Source organism: Python bivittatus, unplaced genomic scaffold, assembly GCF_059951505.1.
Source record: "Python bivittatus isolate LINGU-HERP-01145 unplaced genomic scaffold, Pbiv_v1 ctg000020_np1212, whole genome shotgun sequence".
Classification (NCBI taxonomy): Eukaryota; Metazoa; Chordata; class Lepidosauria; order Squamata; family Pythonidae; genus Python; species Python bivittatus.
Window position 1 is genome coordinate 121,508,936 of NW_028277030.1, and position 19,676 is coordinate 121,528,611.

The following is a 19,676-nucleotide window of genomic DNA, read 5'->3' on the forward strand; positions in this document are numbered from 1 at the left end:
CAAGCCAAACATGGAGAAAAATCTATCTGTGTGGTTGCTAAGAATTGACGACGACTTTATGGCTTATAATCGATTAAAAAAAGCAAGCCAGTGGGGATTGAGCTATTCCTCCATCATAAAGTCCACGTATTTTGCTTGCAAATTTTGAATTTAACCCCTGTCATCCCCAATGAAAAGGCTCTTGGCTAATAGGGCTGAGAAACCCTTTTTCTGTGATGCCTGTTAGATTAACTGGGCATGGTGATTCAGTAACCTTGTAGCTCTTGGTAGCCTTTCATTGTCATAGAACTGATACTAGATTATAGACACTGTAAATTGGGATTGCATTTTGGCTTGATGGAAATGCTTTTTACTATCTCATGAGAAAATACTGTTTCTTTGCAGATACTCACTTAGCACTTCAAATTCATCAATTGCTGCTCTTCTTTGTGCACTCTACCCTCATTTCCCAGTTCACAGTACAGATAACAGGTAAAGAAGCCTGACTAGGCGATATAGTTAAAACCTAATGCTAAAAAAATAGTTTGGCCTCATTTTTGTCATATGGGAAACATCGTTTCACCTTGTAAATATCAGGTGCATGCAAGTTTAAATCTTCATTTAGTAATTGCAGTGATCTAGAGAAAACCTAACAATTTGATACTTCTCTTAGGTCTTCTATTATTTATTTATTTATTTAAATTTATTGGCTGCCCAACTCCATGTTTATCAAATGCTGTGTGGTAAATGAAATATTTTTCAGCATGTGTAAAGAAGACATGGGACAGATTGTAGAAGGAAGACGAAACATGAAGAAGTTTTAAAAGATCATGGAATTAGAAACATCTTAGTTTTTTTCCAAATGCACAGTGCAAACAGAGACAGAATCTAAACAAATGACATGGAAGTTCTACTGTTGGGATAGTCCAATTGAACTGCTGTGTGCCAGACTGGCCAATGATATTCACTAACTCTGAAATTCAATTAAATAACCAGCCTCTGTAGTCTATAAAGAATAATACACTAAAACCACAACAGTTTTGTAGAAAGCAAGTTTTTTTCTGAATCTTTCTATATAAATGAAGGAAGCATATATTTTATTTCAGTTATATGATATAGGAGAAGGGCTGAAGCCTATTGGTCCCCATGCCAGCATAACAGTCCTCTGACCAAAGAGCAAATATATTCTCTCTCTCTCTCATGGAGGAAAAAGAAAAGCTACAACTCAGAAACCTTTGTGGTCTGCATGTATGCCTGCACCCATGCATATCTACAAATTCTAATTTCAGGAATTTTAATTCCAAATTACTATATATATCTTTGATATTGTGATGGAATGGAATTATGAAGGCCAGGCTCAGGGAGATAAGCATTTTCTTAGCTTGCTGCAGGAGCGTGGGAACTACAAGAGGCTGAGACTGGCACCTCCCTGAGGAATTCACACTGTTGTGGCTGGCTGACTTGGGAGATGGGGTTTCAGTCTGGGAAGATTCTTGCTAGAGGTTGTAGCTAATAAACACAGCTGAACTGATTTTGCATTGTCTCTTGGAGTTCCTTGGGCTAGGCCTGACAGATATCTTCCCAAGGCTCTTCGGAGCACATTCTTTTTCTCAACACCCATGAAACCTGGATCACTCTGAAAAAAGTGTTTCACAGAATCAGGACCACATCTCTCCAGAAGTGGAAGGATCTTTAAATGGGTCTTTGGTTATTCATGAAAGGTGAATGGATTCATACAGAAAGAGGCATAGCCTAAGTTATTTCTTCTATGCACAGATATCACCTTCAAGCCTTGCGGCATCTGTATGTCCTGGCAGCTGAACCTAGACTCCTTGTCCCTGTGGATGTGGATACAGATACCCCTTGCTATGCATTGCTGGAAGTTACCTACAAGGTACGGGCATTCTGTGACACATGGAAAAAGAGAGGAGGTATTATTCCTTGAAGTGTGGGGGAAGACTTCTCTTCCACAATTTTCCATTCTTGCTAGGCCAGGTGAAATTACTGCATAGTGCTGCCTGACCTGGAGAAAGCCAAGTTCTCTAGCTATTCTTTGAAAGAATGGAAGGGGTGGTAACTCACTATTGCTGTTTTGAGTTGGGAAATCAAATCTGCCTCAAAATTAAAAAGGGTGTTTCTGTGGATAATCAAAGGGAATGTAACATCTTTGTAAAACATTAGGCTATCAAAATTGTTATATCCACTATCCACCACTAAAAGTCAATACCAGAAAGCACCCTGCCTCCTATCTTGGAACATTTGGTGCATTCTATGTGGTAAGTGCATTAGCTTAAAGCAGCCTTCTCAGTCTTTACACCCTGGAAGAACCTTTGAAATAATTTTCAGGTCTCCGGGAAACCCTGCATAAAAATTATTATATCTATAGCTCACAGTCCATTAATGTGATCACTAAGTTGTAGATATAATCATCCAATAATTATTGTCAATGTGCCAAGTTTAAACAATGTTATTTTTTTCCTAATCACAATCTCTCACAGAACCACTAGTGACCGCTTGCAGAACCCCAGGGTTCTGCAAATCCTGTTAAGAAAGGCTGGCTTAAAGAAACAGCAGCAACCAGAAGGAGCCTAGTTGCTCCTCTGTACATAATTTAGTACAATCTTAAGATAAATGGATGAAATGAGAGAGATGGTTCTGAAGAACAGAGAATATCTACATGTTCAGTTCATCATTTTGTAGGGAGTAAAAAACAATCCCTGGCACCTTCTGTGTCAGAAATACCTTGTGACAGGGAACCTTAATATTGCTTGATTAAAATTGTTAGATTTATCCAGTTAGTCCATCTGCTTTCTTGAAACCTGGTTGTTTCATCCCATGCAATTTAGGAAACCATCTTTCCATGCTTCATGCCTGTAATGAGAAAAGTAGTGATTTGAATTTGAGATGGGGGCTCTACACATCCTGTCTAAGCTTATGTGGTTTTTGAGTGTGTTCTACATCTATATTTCATAATTTTTGGCTAAACTGTTTTGTATTTCAAAGGGAACTCAGTGGTATGAAGAAACATCTGAAGAACTCATGGCACCCACCCTTCTCCCTGAACTTCATTTACTAAAGCAGGTATGTAAGAATTCTTAGAGTTTTGTAAAATGACTAAGATCTAGCTCCTAAATTCCAGTGCATGCAGACAGCATTTCTGAGAATGCATGTTTGAGAGGGTGATATTTTCTTCTATGGGCAATACTTCATGTATCAGACTCCCTTGACCTTGCCAGGGGGAGGAATTCTTTGGGAAGTATGGGGACTTCTCCTGAAATAAGAGACTTGAGGTTTTTTTATAATCCTAACCAATATGTATAACTTAAATTTGTTATGCTTCTAGATCAGAGTGAAAGGCCCCCGATACTGGGAACTGCTGATCGATTTAAGCAAAGGCGTGCATCATTTAAAGTAAGTAGTGACGCTGAACATTTTGAATAGACACATGCTGTCTGGCAATTTTAGTGGCTCTGGAGAAATGTCAGAAGCCAAATATAAACTGCTGTTTGCTTTTTAAGCATGCTAATATATCAGCAGGATGAAAAGAGATAAAATCATGTGATAGAAGCAGTTAATTGACTATTTGTCAATTCACTATTAAGTCATCAAAATTATATTCTTGCAGACCAAAAAGGAATAATCTGTCAGCAAGGAAACTTGATATGCCTTCCTGAAATTGTTCGAGAATCTATCTGCAATAATCATTTCACTCCCTTTGATGCTGATTTTATTTAAAAAACATCTGGTTTAAGAGTATGGTGTGTTGGCAGATGAATCAACTAACTTGCTCAGTCTTAAAGTAATCTGAAAGGGAACAGAATCTGGTGAGTTATCACCTGATATCTCTATATAAACTGAGTTTCCTGAAGGTAGTGTATAAATTAATCAAGTAAATATGATTCTGCATACAATACTTTTCAGAAGTATACATGAAAAGGAACAAAGGGTGGAATAACTTCAAATAGAGTATACAGAAGTATTTGTGCTGTAATATCTATTCTTAAATTATATGAACAACCATATAGAACATATCTTGCACTGTTTCCACAAAAGAATAAATAAAATAGTTCAACTCAATATTTCCCCCTTCTTTTTCCAGATCAATTCTTTCAAAGGATGGTGTCCTCTATGTAAAACTGAGAGCTGGACAGCTTTCGTACAAAGAAGACCCCATGGGCTGGCGAAGCTTGCTAGCACAGACTGTCACTCACCGAAATACAGATGCCCATGCAGTGAAGGTAGCTCTTGTATCCCTTTGAAGTTACCATGCTACGCGCTGCCATCTAATCATGCTAGTAATAATGCTAGATAAAACATTTTCCATTTTGAAAAAACTTTTTAACTGAAAGTCGTTCCTTAGAAAGCTGAATTTCATAATGGAAAATGAATTCAGAGATGTGATAGAAAGGCAATCACTAGAAGATTAATAGTACCTGCAAAGTACTGTACCCTGCCATCTCAATAGAAACGTCTACTGTCCTTCATGAGATCCCTAGACAGAGGTACCTGTTTTTATTATGTAACTTAAAATATTGTCTGCATTTGTCTAGAATCAGTTTAAATTGATAACTGCTCTGAATGATGTATAATTATAGCAGGAGTTGGCAACCGTGACCCCCCCCCCAATCCTCAGCTTCCCAATTAGGGGCAAAATGGCCACATTTTGGTAGTGAAATTTTTGGCTAAACATGTGAGAGGGGGTACAGAACCTTTTTGAGATGACCTGCTCTGATTCCCATCTTCAGCTTCTATTCCCCCAAACTTCTGAAATCACACACGCACAAAAACTAGCATAAGTTTTTGCCTCATTGCTAACTGCAGTACAAAATAAAATTGTTATTTTGCCCTTTAGCAGTATTCCCAGGGAAAAATATGTGTCCCCCGCTTTCAGTCAGGTTCAGCTTCTACTGAAATCATGACCCATTCATATAGTTTCTTTAGCAACAGAACTTTGCCATTATTTCTCCCAGTATTGACTTTAGGTGAACTCTTTATTCCAGGTTGTTTTGGAATCACTGACAGAGTTCTGTTGTATCTGCTACTATAAATGAATGAATGAATGAATGAATGAATGAATGAATGAATGAATGAACGAACGAACGAACGAACGAACGAACAGAACAGAACAGAACAGAACAGAACAGGCAAGACAGAACCTCAAAAACATCAGCCTAGGTCACCACTACCTTATTTTTGCTTCATAAACCACCTCATTCCTGAGATTATGTGGTGTACAAAGAAAAATAAAATGATCCCTCTATCTGCGGTTCATCAAAGGCTTCTGGAAAACTCAGAGTTTAACTATTCTCCAGAAGGTGATAAGAGCGCAGACCATTCTTGCCTTGGGGGTTAGCTATTCCAAAGGAAGAGAGCCGCCACTGAGAACCCCTGCCTTCTGCTCTCCCTCTTGGTAGGAGGAGACCTTCAGCAGGCATTTCCTATTCACTTGGGTCAAACGGGCAGCATCTGTTTGGGAGAGGTGGTTTCTAAGATTCCAAGGCCCTGAGCCATACAGGTATTAATAACCAGCACCTTGGATTGCACCTGGGTAACAGACAGGTAAAGTGGAGTGCCATCAAGGGGGCCAGGCATACGTCTGAGGGAGAGAATTACGGAGCATTGGAGCTATCATAGAAACAGCCTACCTCTGAGCCCAAGCTTTCCTAACCTTTTGAGAGGTTAGACTCTAAGTAGTGCCTCATTCATGAGACAGGAAGAATCATTTTGAAGATAATACCCAAGACACAGTATTGTATAGAGCTTTATAGGTAATAACCACCATTCTAAATTGGGCTTGGAAGCTTATAGATTACCAGTACAGTGGCTGAAGAATTGGTGCTGTGCTGCCAAAGTGCATCTTGTGCATCAGCAGTCTTCTGTACTAACTGTAGCTTCAGAGCCATTTTCAGAGAGAGTACTGTAGTAGTCTAAACATGTGGAGATGAGGGGATGAGTTCTCACCAAGTCACTATTTGCAATGGTGTAGGGCATATAAATTGTAGTTTCTCATAAAGAATAGTAGAAACAAAAAAGGGAAATCTCTTAACTTCCAACATCATTTTATTTTCAGCCAGAAGCTATTTCTGCTTTCACATCTGATCCAGCGCTGCTTTCATTTGCTGACTATTTTTGCAAGCCAGCTGCAAGTATGGGGCAAGTACGTTGTCAGGTGTAAAGTCTAGCTGGGAAAATGAGGGAGGGTGTGTGGGGGAATTGGCTATATTGGTCAAAAAGTTTGAAGTGTCTGATGATAAAGATCATTCTTACCCAACCTGGTATTCCCTCGCTATACTGGACTACAATTCCCATAATTGTCAGCCAGAGGATATACTGGCTAGAAATTGTGGGAGCTGTAGTCAGAGACATAGGGATGGTCTCACGTGCTCTCCACAGCAAAGCATACAAGCAAGGAATTGAATTCTAAGAAATGTTGAGCGGAATTTAATATGCATAAGAATATATTTTTATTTAAAAAGAAATACAGATGTACTGCTTGTGATTGGAGACTGGAATCTCAAAGTTGGAAACATTGAAGAGGAAAATGTAGTTGGATTGTATGGTTAAGACAGGGGTGTCCAGCCTTTTGGCTTTTCTGGGCCACACTGGAAGAAGAATTGTCTTGGGCCACACATGAAATACACAAACACTAACAAAAGCTGATGAGCAAAAAAAAGGTCTGTGCATAATTTTCGTGATATCCGCCACCACAGATAAGCAAAAAGTCCTCACATAATAATCCTAATTATGCAGTGCCCTGTTCAGAGTCTTTTAAAATTGTCGAGCAGGTCCCAAGTTTGCGATCACTAATTCAGAAAATGAATATATCTAAGTAATAAAAAATATCAAAAAAAATCAATGAAGTTTTATTATAAAAGTAAAAGAAAAGAGGGCAACATAAAACTAGTGGGATATTTGACATTGTATTTGAGAAACTAATGCATCAATATCTGGTTCAATGGAAGTAGTTGCAATTCTCAGTGAGTTCTCAAGGTGCTCAGATATTTTGGTTCTAATTTCACTCTTAATGTGCTTCATTCTTGAAAATAGTTGCTCACAAATGTAGGTGCTACCAAAAAGTGACGACATGAATAAGACATGACTGTGAAGCGAGGAATATTTGTTTCTGGGAAGATAGGACCTATAAAAGTCCAGTAAAGAGACATGTTCAAATTTTTCTCTAAGTCAAATGTCAAATTGCAGCTCTATGCATTCCATTTGAAAATTGGCAGGTAACATATTTATGCTGACTGAAAATGGAGTCGCAAATATACCAAAATATTGATTATTTTCCCGGAAATCTTGAAATCTGTTTTCAAATTCTTGTATCAAATTGAAAAGCAAGGCTGCATATTTTTTGCTGTTCACAGGACTGTGTTTAGTCAATGTGTTGAAATTCATAAAATTGTTTGCCTTAATTTGAGCTTGCCATAATTTCAGTTTCATTTGGAACGCTGTCATGGTTTGAAACACTGTATTGATAAGTTGGTTTTCACCTTGAAGACGCATGTTTAACTCATTTAAATGAGCGGTTAAATCCACTAAAAATGCTAAATCTGTAAGCCAGTTTTCATTGTCAAGTTCTGGCACAAATTTTGTTTTTTATACCATAAACGACTTGATAACATGTGGCAAATCATAAAATATTTTCAACACTTGGCCTCGACTTAGCCATCTTACTTCTGAAAAGTAAATGATGTTGCTGTAGTCAGCATCAACACTTTTAAGGAATTCCTGGAATTGGCGATGATTTAATCCCTTGGCCCTTATGAAATTCATAGTCTTGATGACGATTTGCATGACGTTATCCATTTTTAAAGCTTTTGCACATAAATTTTCTTGACATACTATACAATGATACTTCATCAAACATGCATTTTGCATGGCAATTGCATCATCTTCTATTAATTTTACAAGTCCCTCTCTTTTACCTACCATCGCTGGGGCACCATCAGTAACTATACCAGATATGTTGACAATGGACAAAGAAAATCGCTTTAACATATTTTTTAGTGCTTCGTATAAATCTCTTGATTTAGTTTAGTCTTTTAAAGGTACTAAAGAAGCCAGTTCTTCAGTGACATTATATTCGTCATCAGTACCTCTAATAAAAATAGCAAGCTGAGCCATAGTTGTAGCATCAGTGCTGTCCATTGCCAAAGCATGAAATTAAAAATTAGCAGCTCTACTCTTCAAACTTCTTTTGATAGATTTTCCAATTTCTTCAATTCACCTGGCTATAGTCTGGTGAGACAAACTGATTTTAGAAATATCCCCCTTTTTTTCCGGGCAAATTATATCTGCCATGCTTCCCATACATTGCTTAATAAACTCATCATCAGTAAATTGTTTTGATTTTTTTGCTATTAAATATGCTACCACATAACTAGCTTTTACAATAGAATCCGTCTGAGTTGTAACTTTTTAAAAAAATTTTTGTTGAGTAGACATACTTTTTTCCAGTTCTGCTGTTTAGTCCTTACAACACAATCCTTGATACGCACTGAATTTGGCAGCGTCTTTTTGCATATAACGCCTTTTCAAGTTATAGTCTTCCCTATGAATTAAGCAAAGCGCCTTACCATTTGCCTCGACAAAAAAATAGTCATCTGTCCACTTTTCGTTAAACAATCTTCCTTCATTTGTAATTTTTCTTTTTTTGGGTTATGTTTTCTTTTGAGACGTCGTAGAAGCCATGCTGGGATTAAAAAAATAATAATAGATAAGGTACTATATTTACTTTTATTATGAAAATTAATTGACAGGAAAATAGAAAGCAAGGTTTGGGGCTTTCCACATCTCGGCTGCCGATGCAGCGTGAGGCGGAGGCCCAATTGTATAGGTAAAGCGTGGTGGGCGATGTGTGAGGCGCAGCTGAGATGTAGAAGTACCCTTAATAATCAAATAAGAATGCTTACCTGTCTTCTAAATAACATTAAACGCCTATCGTTTGCAATGGTAGTTTGAAATATTGATAATTGCTGTGTTTCACTTGCCAAGTCACCACGAGCACATGTAACGTCTAATGGTGTCAGTTCGACTGTCTGCGCTTGGAAGATAACACACTGGAAGCCGAACACTGCTGTAAAACTGAAGCCATGCATACGTACAAATAGCGAGAATATACGTATGTTTATTTTATATGACATTGCGACACGACATTGTCATCTACAAAGTTCACGCTCGAGAACCGCACAATCGAGTTACCAAAAAAAATCTCATAATGTTTTAAGTAAGTTTATCATTTTGTATTGGGCTGCATTCATAGCCATCCTGGGCTGCATGTGGCCCGTGGGCCACGGGTTGGACACCCCTGGCTTAGGAAATCAGAATGAAGCAGGAGACTGACGTGCCAATTTCTACCACTCCAATTATTTCTTCATAGCTAATACTGTTTTCAAACAACCAAAGTGGTGCTTCTATATGTGGATGTCATCAGATGGAGTATATAGAAATCAAATTGATTATATTACTGTTAAAAGGAGGTGGAGAAGCTCAATTGTAGCATCAAAGACATGGCCAAGTGCTGACTGTGGAACAGATCACGAACTTCTCATGTGCAAACTGCAAGTTTATTTATTTATTTTATTTATATATAAATCAAATTTATATGGTGCCCGTCTCACTATATAAGTGACTCTAGGCAGCTCACAAATAAGCATAAAAACAGTTAAGAAACTACAAAACAAAGTTAAAAGACAGTGAGAGCATTCTCAAGGCACCAGCCACCCCCAGTGCTGTGAGCCCCCACTGGATCCCCAAGCTGGTCAGCAGAGCCAGGTCTTAATGCTCTTCTGGAAGGCCAGAAGAGTGGGGGCCAATCTCACCTCGGGGGGGGGGCAAGATATTCGACAAGGCAGGAGCGACAGCAGAAAAGTTAAGCTAAAGAAGAAGAAAGCCAGTCAGTTTCCATGGTATAATCTTGAACATATTCTCCTTGAAAATGGTGGGTATATCAGGAGTCAGTTTGAAGTCCTGAACCTCATTGGTAGAAAACCAGAGGAATTATAGTATGAACTTAAAGCACTTATTAAAGATGAATGTGAAAAAGACTGACAAAAATGAAGAAAGAGAAGAAGGCAAATTGGATGTCACAACAAACTGGAATTGCCAAGAATAGAAGAGAAGCCAAAGCCAAAAAAGACAAAAATCTCCGAAAGGAACTTAAGTTTCAGACAGCTGTTGGAAGAGAAAAAAGCAGTATTACAACTTCTCTAAAAACACTGAAGATGAAAACAGACATGGAAAAATAAGGGAAGTCTTTCAAAATATCAGAAGGAGGTTCCAACCTCAAACTGGAATGCTGAAGGATGCCAAAAGACAGATAGTAACTGATTCAAAGGAGAGCAAACTAAGATGGAAGGAGTATACTGAAATATTGTACAATAAAGATGTCAACATCCAAGATACTTTAGAATATATTCCCTACTTACAAGAACCTCTAGTACTAGAAGATGAAGATATATCAGCACTCTGGTCATTACCAAGTCAGAAGGCTACAGGAACTGATGAAATACGCACTGAAATATGGAAAGGAACAGAAGAAGAATCAGTAAAGGTTCTAACCAAGCTATTTATTTATTCTGGAGAATGACAAAGTGACCAACCAATTGGAAGAGATCAATCTACATTCCAGTACCAAAAAAAAGGAGACTTAACAGAGCGTGCAGATTATCATACGGTAGCCTTAATTTCACGTGCTAGCAAAATAATGCTTAGGATAATCCAAAACAGATTAGAGCCCTACATGGAAAAAGAGATGCCACGTGTTCAGGCTGGTTTTAAAAAGGCTGAGGAACATGAGCTATTGCTTGATGCACACTGGATTACTGAGAAAGCCAAACAGTAACAAAAAGAAGTCAGAAAAGACTTCTTTTCAGAAAGAAATTGATTACAGAAAAGCCTTTGATTGTGTCAATCACATCAAGCTGTGGAATGTTCTCAGAAAAATGGAAATCTCAGAACATCTCATTGTCCTCATGATAAACTTATATACAGGTCAGGAAGCCACAGTACAGATAGTACATGGTGAAACAGACTGGCTCCAGATTGGCAAAGGAGTGTGACAAGGCTGTATACTCCCCTCTTATTTATTCAACCTTTATGCTGAATATATATTAAGGGAACCTGGATTAGAAGGTGGTGACTGTAGTTTTAAAATTGGAGAAAGAAACATCAATAACCTGTGCTATGCTGATGACGCTACCCTGATAGCTAAAAATGCAAGGGATCTGTAAGCTCTAGTAATAAAAGTCAAAGAGCACAGTGAAAAAATGGGACTAAAAATTAAATATAAAGACCAAATTAACAGCAGCAGACAGAACAACCAGCTTTAGAACTGACAATGAAGATATTGAAGTGGTGGATACCTTCTGCCTTTTAGGATCAACCATCAACAGTAAAGAAACCAGCAGTCAAGAAATACTTGCAAATAGCACTTGTTAGAGCAGGATGAAGGCCTTGGAAAAGATATTCAAATGCCATGATGTGTCTCTATCTCGGAATCATGCAAGCCATGATATTCCCTGTGACATTCTATGGAAGCGAAAGTTGGACTTTTAAGAAACAGGATAGGAAGAATATTGACACTTTTGAACTTTGGTGTTGGAGAAGACTCCTGAACATGCCACAGTCAGCCAAACAACAAACAAATGGATCACTGAACAACTCAACTCAGGCTCAAATTATCCAAATTCTGACCCATTATGGGAAGACCTAACTCTCTAGAGAAGATTCTAATGCTGGGAAAGGTAGAAGGAAAGAGAAGGGGATGATCATCAAGGTGGATGGACTCAATTACAGTGGCGATGAGGGCACATTGGAAGACTTGAAAGACCAAGTTAGGGACAGATTGTCATGGAGAAAGTCCATCTATATGGTTGCCAAGAGTCAACAATGACTTCATCATCAAAGTTGTGAAAAACTCCATGGCTAAGTTCTCCTATATAGTAGTTCCCAACCATGATGAAATAGTTAATATCTATGCACACATGCATTTTAAATAAATGAATAAGAGATTCACCATTTTGCATTTAATTCTGGCTTCCTAGTATTGGGACACTAAAGAAGAACATGTAATTCAAGTCTAAAGATAGTAAATCTTTTTGAAATGAATGTTGTGTTCTATATAGTCTAAAACAGAAAATACTTTTCAGTTGTGCAGAAGCTTTGGGAAGGCTCCAAAATAGGTTTTTGAATTGGATTAGAAAAAAGAAAAGTAAATGTTAAAAAGAGTAGATGGTGTGTTTTATAAAATACATTTTCTTGTTTCAGAAACAGGAAGTTTTTGACCTCTTTTCATCCATTCTGTATGAGTGTGTTACTCAAGAGAATCCAGAGATGTTGCCAGCTTATATAGCAATTGATCAGGTATTTTTCCTTCTCTTCAGCAAGTGCTCTTATTCATGTAGATACTTATTTTCCAGTTTAAAGAAAACAAACATTAAGTGCATTTGCAATATTCAATTATTTTGATCTCTTTTGAATTATGCTTCAAAAAACTCTTTGTAATAAACAATTTATCCTCAGTCACATTTTACTTTATGCCTTCTAGAACTCAACAAGTTTCCATTATTATCTATAAAGAACATTTATCTGAGAAAAATCAAATTCTGTGTATAATCACATCTCCTGGTGACAAATCTTGCACATAACTTTGTTGTTCCTACAATACTGATTTCATTCCATCTTCATTTCCTTTTTGGCTAGGCTGTGAGAAGATTAGAAAAAAAAGAAATGTCCGAGACATTTGATTTGTGGCAGATAAAGTTGGTTCTAGAGTTTTTTAATTCCAGAAGTCATCAGGAAAGAATAAGGAAAAATCCACATGCGGGGCTTTTCATGAATTCAGAGTTTTTACCAGTGATGAAGTGTTCTATAGATAATACCTTGGATCAGTGGCTGCAAGGTAAAGTATTCATTGTTTACTGGTAAAAGGCTATAATGAGTTATTTAAAATGAAAAAGGTTTCCACTTCAATTTTGACTGTTATTCTACAAATGAAGAAATTTGACATGGTAATAGCAAACTTCGTTGGTATGTACTGAAGATGGAGGCATAGACATACAAGAGGGGAAGTATCAATGGGCACAAGGGAGTTCCAAGGTTAGCCTAAGTACAAAACACTTTGAAAAAAAAATTAAGAGATGCTCCTCTGTAAATGATGGGGACGCAATAATGAATGCTTTCTAACTGGTAGTAGAAAAAAGAAGCAGGAAATGGGTGATGGTGCTAGTGAAAGGTATGAAATATCACAGAGGAAGATATAGCTGGCTTGCTGGAATCTTGAACAGAACCCCATGTACCAATATTTTGCTGCAGATCCCATTTATATCCCCTAAAATCTCTCTCCTTCTATATTTCAGCTGGCGGTGATATTTGTTTGCATTCCTATTTAAGTGGACAACCTATTGATGAATCTCAACTAAGTATGTTGGCATGTTTTCTTATATATCATTCAGTCCCAATTCCAGGACAGCTGTTAGCTGGAGGCTTGGAAGGTAAAATTACAATTTTAATCCATTTTTAAACATTTTAACACTAAGGAAACTCACACTGTATATTTGGAACAGTTGCCAATTCTACTGACTAGTATCAGTTTAGACTTTCTATCCCTCTAGCTCAGTGGCTGTCTCAGCTTTCAGAGAGACCTTTCTTAGCATTTCTTGAAGATATCAAGAACTGAAGCTAAACAAGAACTAAACACATCAGTAAAAGTGAGCTGCAATATCTCATTAAATAAACTATTGTAGAAGCTCATTGCTTTCTGAAGCGGAACCTGACCTCTTAAAAGAGAGAGAATGAATTTATCACAGAGCAGATGAAGACTGGATTAACTGTCACCATTTAACTGTTGTTGGTTGAGTAAAACCCAATAGGCTGGAGAAGGCATAAAGCATAATTTTTAAAGCATGATGTGTTTGTCCAATATGCTAAAGGCGTTAACTCATAGTAAGATCTGTGAACCCTGTCAAAATGTGACTATTGGGTATCCATGTGTTTTAAATAATAGGAAAATCAAAACTGCTCTACACCACCAAAGGGCTATTGTTGTTTCTGAAACACAGCATTTTAGTATGTGTGTTCTTATAGCTGAAAAAAAATAATTGTTTTCTCTCAAATATTTTCTAGGTAGTACAAGTTTTTCTGAGCTCCTCTTGAAATTCAAACCATTGAAGATGCCAGTTCGTGCACTGCTGAGGCTCGCACCTCTGCTGCTGGGAAATCCACAGGCAATGACTTTGTGAAAGCAATCACACAAGATTGACTCATCTGAGTAACCAAACATAGTACCAGTATAGTATTTGACATGGAATGAAAGATGCATTAATGAAGCAACTTTGCTTTCAAGTTCACAAACTTACATCTAACACATTTTTCATTCCCTTTTTATGTTTTCAGAATGATCAAGAGAGGTTTATATATTGTTGGACGGTTGACATGCCGGTGCAAATTAATACATTTACTTTTGTAAATAAAATTTGTTTGCAAAAAAGGTTTGAAGATAAACTTAAAAAATAGACCAACTGGAAGTAATTTATCAGATCCATGCAGCCCAGCATCCTTTGGCCAACTGCATTTAATCATGTCTAATTGTAACAAACAACATATACCGCAAAAGAGATGGTTAGTAGTTCAGAATCTCCAGTGGGAAACATGCAGACACCAAGGAGTTCATATCATTGTCTGAAATATTGTTTCCATATAAAATTCCAAAGTCTCAGATGCTCAAAACGAATGTGAAGTATAGTAACGTGGGCAGCGTCCTGTGTTACTTATATCATCTATATCAGTGTTTCTCAACCTTGGCAGCTTTCAGATGGGCGGACTTCAACTCCCAGAATTCCCCAGCCAGTATGGCTGGCTGGGGAATTCTGGGAGTTGAAGTCCACCCATCTGAAAGCTGCCGAGGTTGAGAAACAGTGATCTATATTCTGTCAGTGCTGGAAGGAAAATGTTTGCTAAATGATTCAGGACATTTTATCTTCCCATCTGGGCTATTCTGTGTGTTTTGTTCTATATAGCTAGAACAGTAAAGCAAAAGAAGAGATGTGTGTCCAGGAGAGAAGAACTATCAAGCAAATCCAAATATTATAGGGACTCGCCCCCATTCTATCCCGAAGCCTGGGAGAATAACCAAGCTTACAGTGCCTTCCAGAAGGTCTTCAGGATGGGGGACATCATTCCAGAGGGGAGGCATCACAACAGAAAAGGCACACTTCCAGGATTTTACTAGGTGACATTATTTGAGTGGACCTGAAGCACACCCACTCAGCCAAATCTTACTAGATGGGAAGAAATTATTAGGAATAGCAGTCTTTCAAATAACTCTCGTAAAGGGCTTTATAGGTGGCAACCAGCATCCTGAATTGCACCTGGAAGCTAATTGCAACCAGTGCAGCCTGTACCACTGCATTCTAGATCAGCTGTGGTTTTCAAGAGCAGCCCCACATAGGGTGCATTGCACTAGTCCATTCTTAAGGTGATTACGGCTTGAATGACTGAGGGGCCTCCTGGTCTAGGAACGGCCGCAACTGGTACACCAGATTGATTTGGGCAAAGGCCCTCTTGGCCACAGCTGCCACCTGTACTTCAAGCAGGAACTGTGAGTCTGAGACAACCCCCAAATTGTGCACCAGTTTTGAATGGGGAAGCACAATCCCAACCAAGACTAAGAATGGAAACTGCCCAGGATAATCATAAGATAGCAGAGATAAAGAAAACTCTTTGTTGCCAGCAGGCTTTTTGCAGCCTACATAGAGTAGCCCAACTTTCCTATGTATCTAGATTACAATAATTTTTCTAGGCCGTTTTCTCTTGCCACACTTCATTAGTAAAGAACTGAGGCAGGACAAGGAATTGTGGTAAGAAATTAAAGCTTTCAGCCCTTCATCAACACAAAGCAAAGGAACATATTAACTGAAGTTACAACTCATGTTTAATTATTATACCATATACAATAATTTCATCTCTTACATCTCCCCAGAAGAGACCATTTCTGGCAGCTAAAATTTAATTTGACCAAAATACAACACCTTTTCAGGACAATGATCAGCTCCATTCCTGTTTCTCTCTATTCAACTGCCAGCTCAGTGAATTATAGCCATTTTTGCATCTGAATGAATTAGTATATGCAAATATATGTTGCCTTTGGGTGGTTACTAATAATGATCTGTGGCCATTATCAGGGCTAATGTGTTGTGGCGGCTGAGTTAATGAGCATACAAAACTGCCTCATACTGGGTCAGATCTTAAGTCTTTCCAACTTGTATGGACTTCAACTTCCAGCATTTTGAGGAATAGCCATGCTGGTTGGGGAGTTCTGGGAATTTTAATGCTTATATTAGAGGGCATCTACACTGGGGTCAGGTAGTCTAGTTTAATATTGTCTATTTTTAATTGGTAGAAGTTCTCCAAGGTCTCAAGCTGCAGTCTTCGACAGCCCCGCTGCTAGATATCCTTTAAATGGAGGTTTCAGAAATCAGATGGAAGACTTTGGGTCTGTGTTTTACTATGGCATCTGCCAGAGGAACTCTCATGTCCTGATGAGATATGAAGCCACAAATTGCTTTTAAAGCAGTAATTAAACCAGAGGGATAGGCAGTCTTTTTTTAATGCCTCCAGAGCACCAACCACAATTGCAAAGCATCAGCTAAGTTGAAGCAGGAAATATACAAAACCTGGATTGTGCTACATAACTCCACATTCCAATACTATGTGCTGTATTGCCAAGGCACCCCAACACACAACACAGATTTATGTATAAAGGCCACCTTTGTGGTGGCCACCCATGTGCAAAAGCTTCTACAGACTCAAAAACCTTTGTTAGTGCAGGAGTAAACACAGAAGCACTCTTCTCACAGAAGACTCGGGTTATACAATGTGACCCAGGTGCTCACAATTTGCACCTAAATAGGGCTGATTTACTAAAATGGTAAATAAATGGTGCTAATGTAAGAACTGAAATTAACATATTATAAGCTCTTACTACAGATGCTCCAAGAATGAGTTTAATGAGCAATTATTCTTAATTGCTTACAAGCAAAATGATACACAAATTGATAGCACAGTATTAGGTCTCATTCATTTACTTAACCATAGTTTCCTAATAAATCAGTGTTTAAGTCCTAGTATTGTGTATTGATTGTTAGACCTGATTTCAGTCTAGCCTCCACCATAAAAGTTCATTAGATGATTCAACCTACTCCAAAAGCTTGTTGTGGGAAAAATTGAGGGATGGAATGTTATGATGCCCCCTTAAACTCTTGTACAAAAGATGACCTGGAAATCTAGCAAATAAACCGGCCATAATTTTCCAGGTTTATACAAGTTAATGTTAAGCCACAATTTACAAATCATACTTGTTGGGTTCACAGTGCATTCAGTCACAAGCCATATTTAGGCTTGGCAAGCTAGTGAGTCAGTGATATTTACTTATGGAAACATATATAGGATTTCCCCCCCAATATTATGCCTTTCTACTGTTTGTTGTCAAAGTTTGTAACTAAGTATGCTTTCTCAATTTGCTACTAAGAAATATCAGAGTTTATGAATTATAAACTAGCAACATTTGCAGAAAATGTTTGGGGGAAACAGGGAAGAAAAGTGTAAAAAACCCATACAGGGTTTTATACATGTAGTCTTAAAATGCATCAGAAGGACAGATTCCTTCCATTTTTGAGAGAGATGTGAATAAAAAGAGAGCTCCCATTTGGTTTTGTGGTTAAGGCACCAGGCTAGAAACCAGGAAACTCTGCGTTCTAGGCCGCCCTCAGCCATGAAAGCCGGCTGAGGGACTTTGGGCCAGTCCCTCTCCCTTAGCCCAACCGACCTCGCAGGGTTATTGTGGGGAAAACAGCAGGCAAGCGTATTAGGTATGTTTACCACCTTGAGTTGACCAAATATATATATATATATATAAATATAAATATAAATATAAATATATAAAAATATAAAAGCAGGATAAAAGTATAAGAACAACAACAACTGCAAGAAATACCACTTGCCTGCAGGCAAGAACTGGTGGGGCCACAAAACAAAGTAATAGAAAATGAAGATGCTAAAGTGCTCCGGGACTTTAGAATTCAAACATACAAGCATCTGCCACAAAACACCCCAGATTTAACAATTATTGATAAGAAAGACAAAATAGCCTGGATAGTGGGCACTGCAGGACCTGGAGACAGCAGAATAGAAGATTAAGAGCTGGAGAAAATCGCAAAATAAAAAGACCTGCAAATAGAAGTAGAACGACTGTGGCAAAACAAAGCAAAGATAGCACCAGTATTAATGGGTGCCTTGGGTGCAATCCCAAAACGTCTGGAGCACCACTTGAACCCCATCGGCATTGATTGCAAAAGGCAGCTTTATCTGGAACAGCTTATATCCTGCGACGATACCTTTAACACCTCATACAACATCTGCCTATCCCAGGTCCTTGGGAAGGACTCGATAGGTGGATAAAAATGCCAGATCCAGTCTAAACAACTGGCTGACAGTGCGAACAACAATAAAAATCATGAAATAAACGCATGTTTATATAATGACATAAAAGTGCGTACCTACGGTTCTGTAAAGTAGCAGCTTCCAGTTTCCCAGGCACGTTCGTTCTTACGTGAAATCTGCACGTGAATGCAGATCCCGGGTCTGGCGCGTTGCTGCAAAGGAGAGACGCTTCCAAAAATAAACGGCGTGGAAGCGCTCACTATTCCGCTTAACAATGTTTTCAGAAAAGGTGAAAAGAGCTGCTCGCAGCCCCAGGAGAGAAGCTTCCTGTTTCACTGAACAAATGAAGCAGCAGCTGTCGTCAGATTTGAAAGCAGCCGGTAACGTGGCCCGGACCAATGATCGGGGCAGGGAAGGTTGACTTTCATTTCTGGCGCCCGTTACAAACGCTGCTATTGCGCTTCCTCCGGACACGTGGAGAAGGCGCCCCTTCTGGTGCTCGCCCGCCTTTTGGCTTTTCCAGGCTGCGTTGAAGCTGAGCGGGTCGACAGCAGCGACCTGTGGGTGGCTTGGGGATCGGAATCCCTTAGGAGAAAGCGATATTTGGTAAGACGGAGTTCCTTTACTTTAAAACCGATTTCGGGGGCTGTAGCCGGCCACCTCCTTAGTCGTGAGCCCTGGTCCAGACCATGCCCGGTGTTGCTTGCTTAATAATATTTGACGGGCGTTCGTATGGGAGGACCCCCCGTTGTAGTGCACACATCAACTGGAAGTGTGTGCGAGAAGCCTGGTTGATATTCTCTGGGGTTGCTTCACGCGGGATGGAGAGTGGAAGCCCCGCCATCGGAAAGCCCCTGCCCTCAACCCCTGGGTCGCAAAGGCGCTTGGCACGGTGCCTTCCGACTTAAGCGCCTGGAAGCTTGCGCTCTGGTGGCGCCCGTTTGCCTCTTTATGGAATATGGATTACCTGGCTAAGAATGAAAGAGGTCATAAACTAACTGTGGACTAGGAACTTCATGGCAGGTTATTGTTATTTAGCATTTTGGGACGCCTCCAGTTATACAGAGAAATAATGTTCTTAATCATACTACAGCTATGTTTTTGACTGGAGTGGGCTTGGTATTAATATTTCAGAAATTTGTGGGAAAATGAAATGAGATTCTGAACCGTGGAGCGTGAGAGAAAATGGTAAGACCCTGCTGGGAGAAAAGCTGAACTTTCTATCCCAAATTGACCTGGCCTCTGAGAATGCAAAT

General features: G+C 38.9%; 1 protein-coding gene and 1 long non-coding RNA gene across 9 annotated transcripts in view; one reads left to right on the top strand and one right to left on the bottom strand.

Annotated features, from left to right (window-relative positions):
• Nucleotides 1-14,475, top strand: part of ANAPC1 (anaphase promoting complex subunit 1) — a 65,393-nt gene extending 50,918 nt beyond the window's left edge. For 5 of the 8 annotated variants that reach the window (XM_088148431.1, XM_088148443.1, XM_088148448.1 and 2 more), the window contains exons 39-48: nt 385-471; nt 1,756-1,873; nt 2,983-3,060; nt 3,323-3,390; nt 4,079-4,217; nt 6,050-6,136; nt 12,250-12,345; nt 12,685-12,883; nt 13,341-13,475; nt 14,107-14,475. In XM_088148431.1, coding sequence (XP_088004557.1) covers nt 385-471; nt 1,756-1,873; nt 2,983-3,060; nt 3,323-3,390; nt 4,079-4,217; nt 6,050-6,136; nt 12,250-12,345; nt 12,685-12,883; nt 13,341-13,475; nt 14,107-14,222 — 1,123 coding nt within the window. In that variant the 3' untranslated portion in view covers nt 14,223-14,475. Of the gene's footprint in view, nt 1-384; nt 472-1,755; nt 1,874-2,982; nt 3,061-3,322; nt 3,391-4,078; nt 4,218-6,049; nt 6,137-12,249; nt 12,346-12,684; nt 12,884-13,340; nt 13,476-14,106 lie in introns of those variants that run through there. The other 3 variants (XM_088148438.1, XM_088148471.1, XM_088148477.1) reach the window with 3 other exon arrangements.
• LOC112541723 (uncharacterized) overlaps nt 1-18,720 on the bottom strand; it is a 32,379-nt gene extending 13,659 nt beyond the window's left edge. The window contains exons 1-2 of the long non-coding RNA XR_015797486.1: nt 18,537-18,720; nt 2,722-2,850 (exon numbers count right to left, since the gene is read on the bottom strand). This is a non-coding gene — a long non-coding RNA (uncharacterized LOC112541723). The remainder of the gene's footprint in view (nt 1-2,721; nt 2,851-18,536) is intronic.
• Nucleotides 18,721-19,676: the final 956 nt, after the last annotated feature.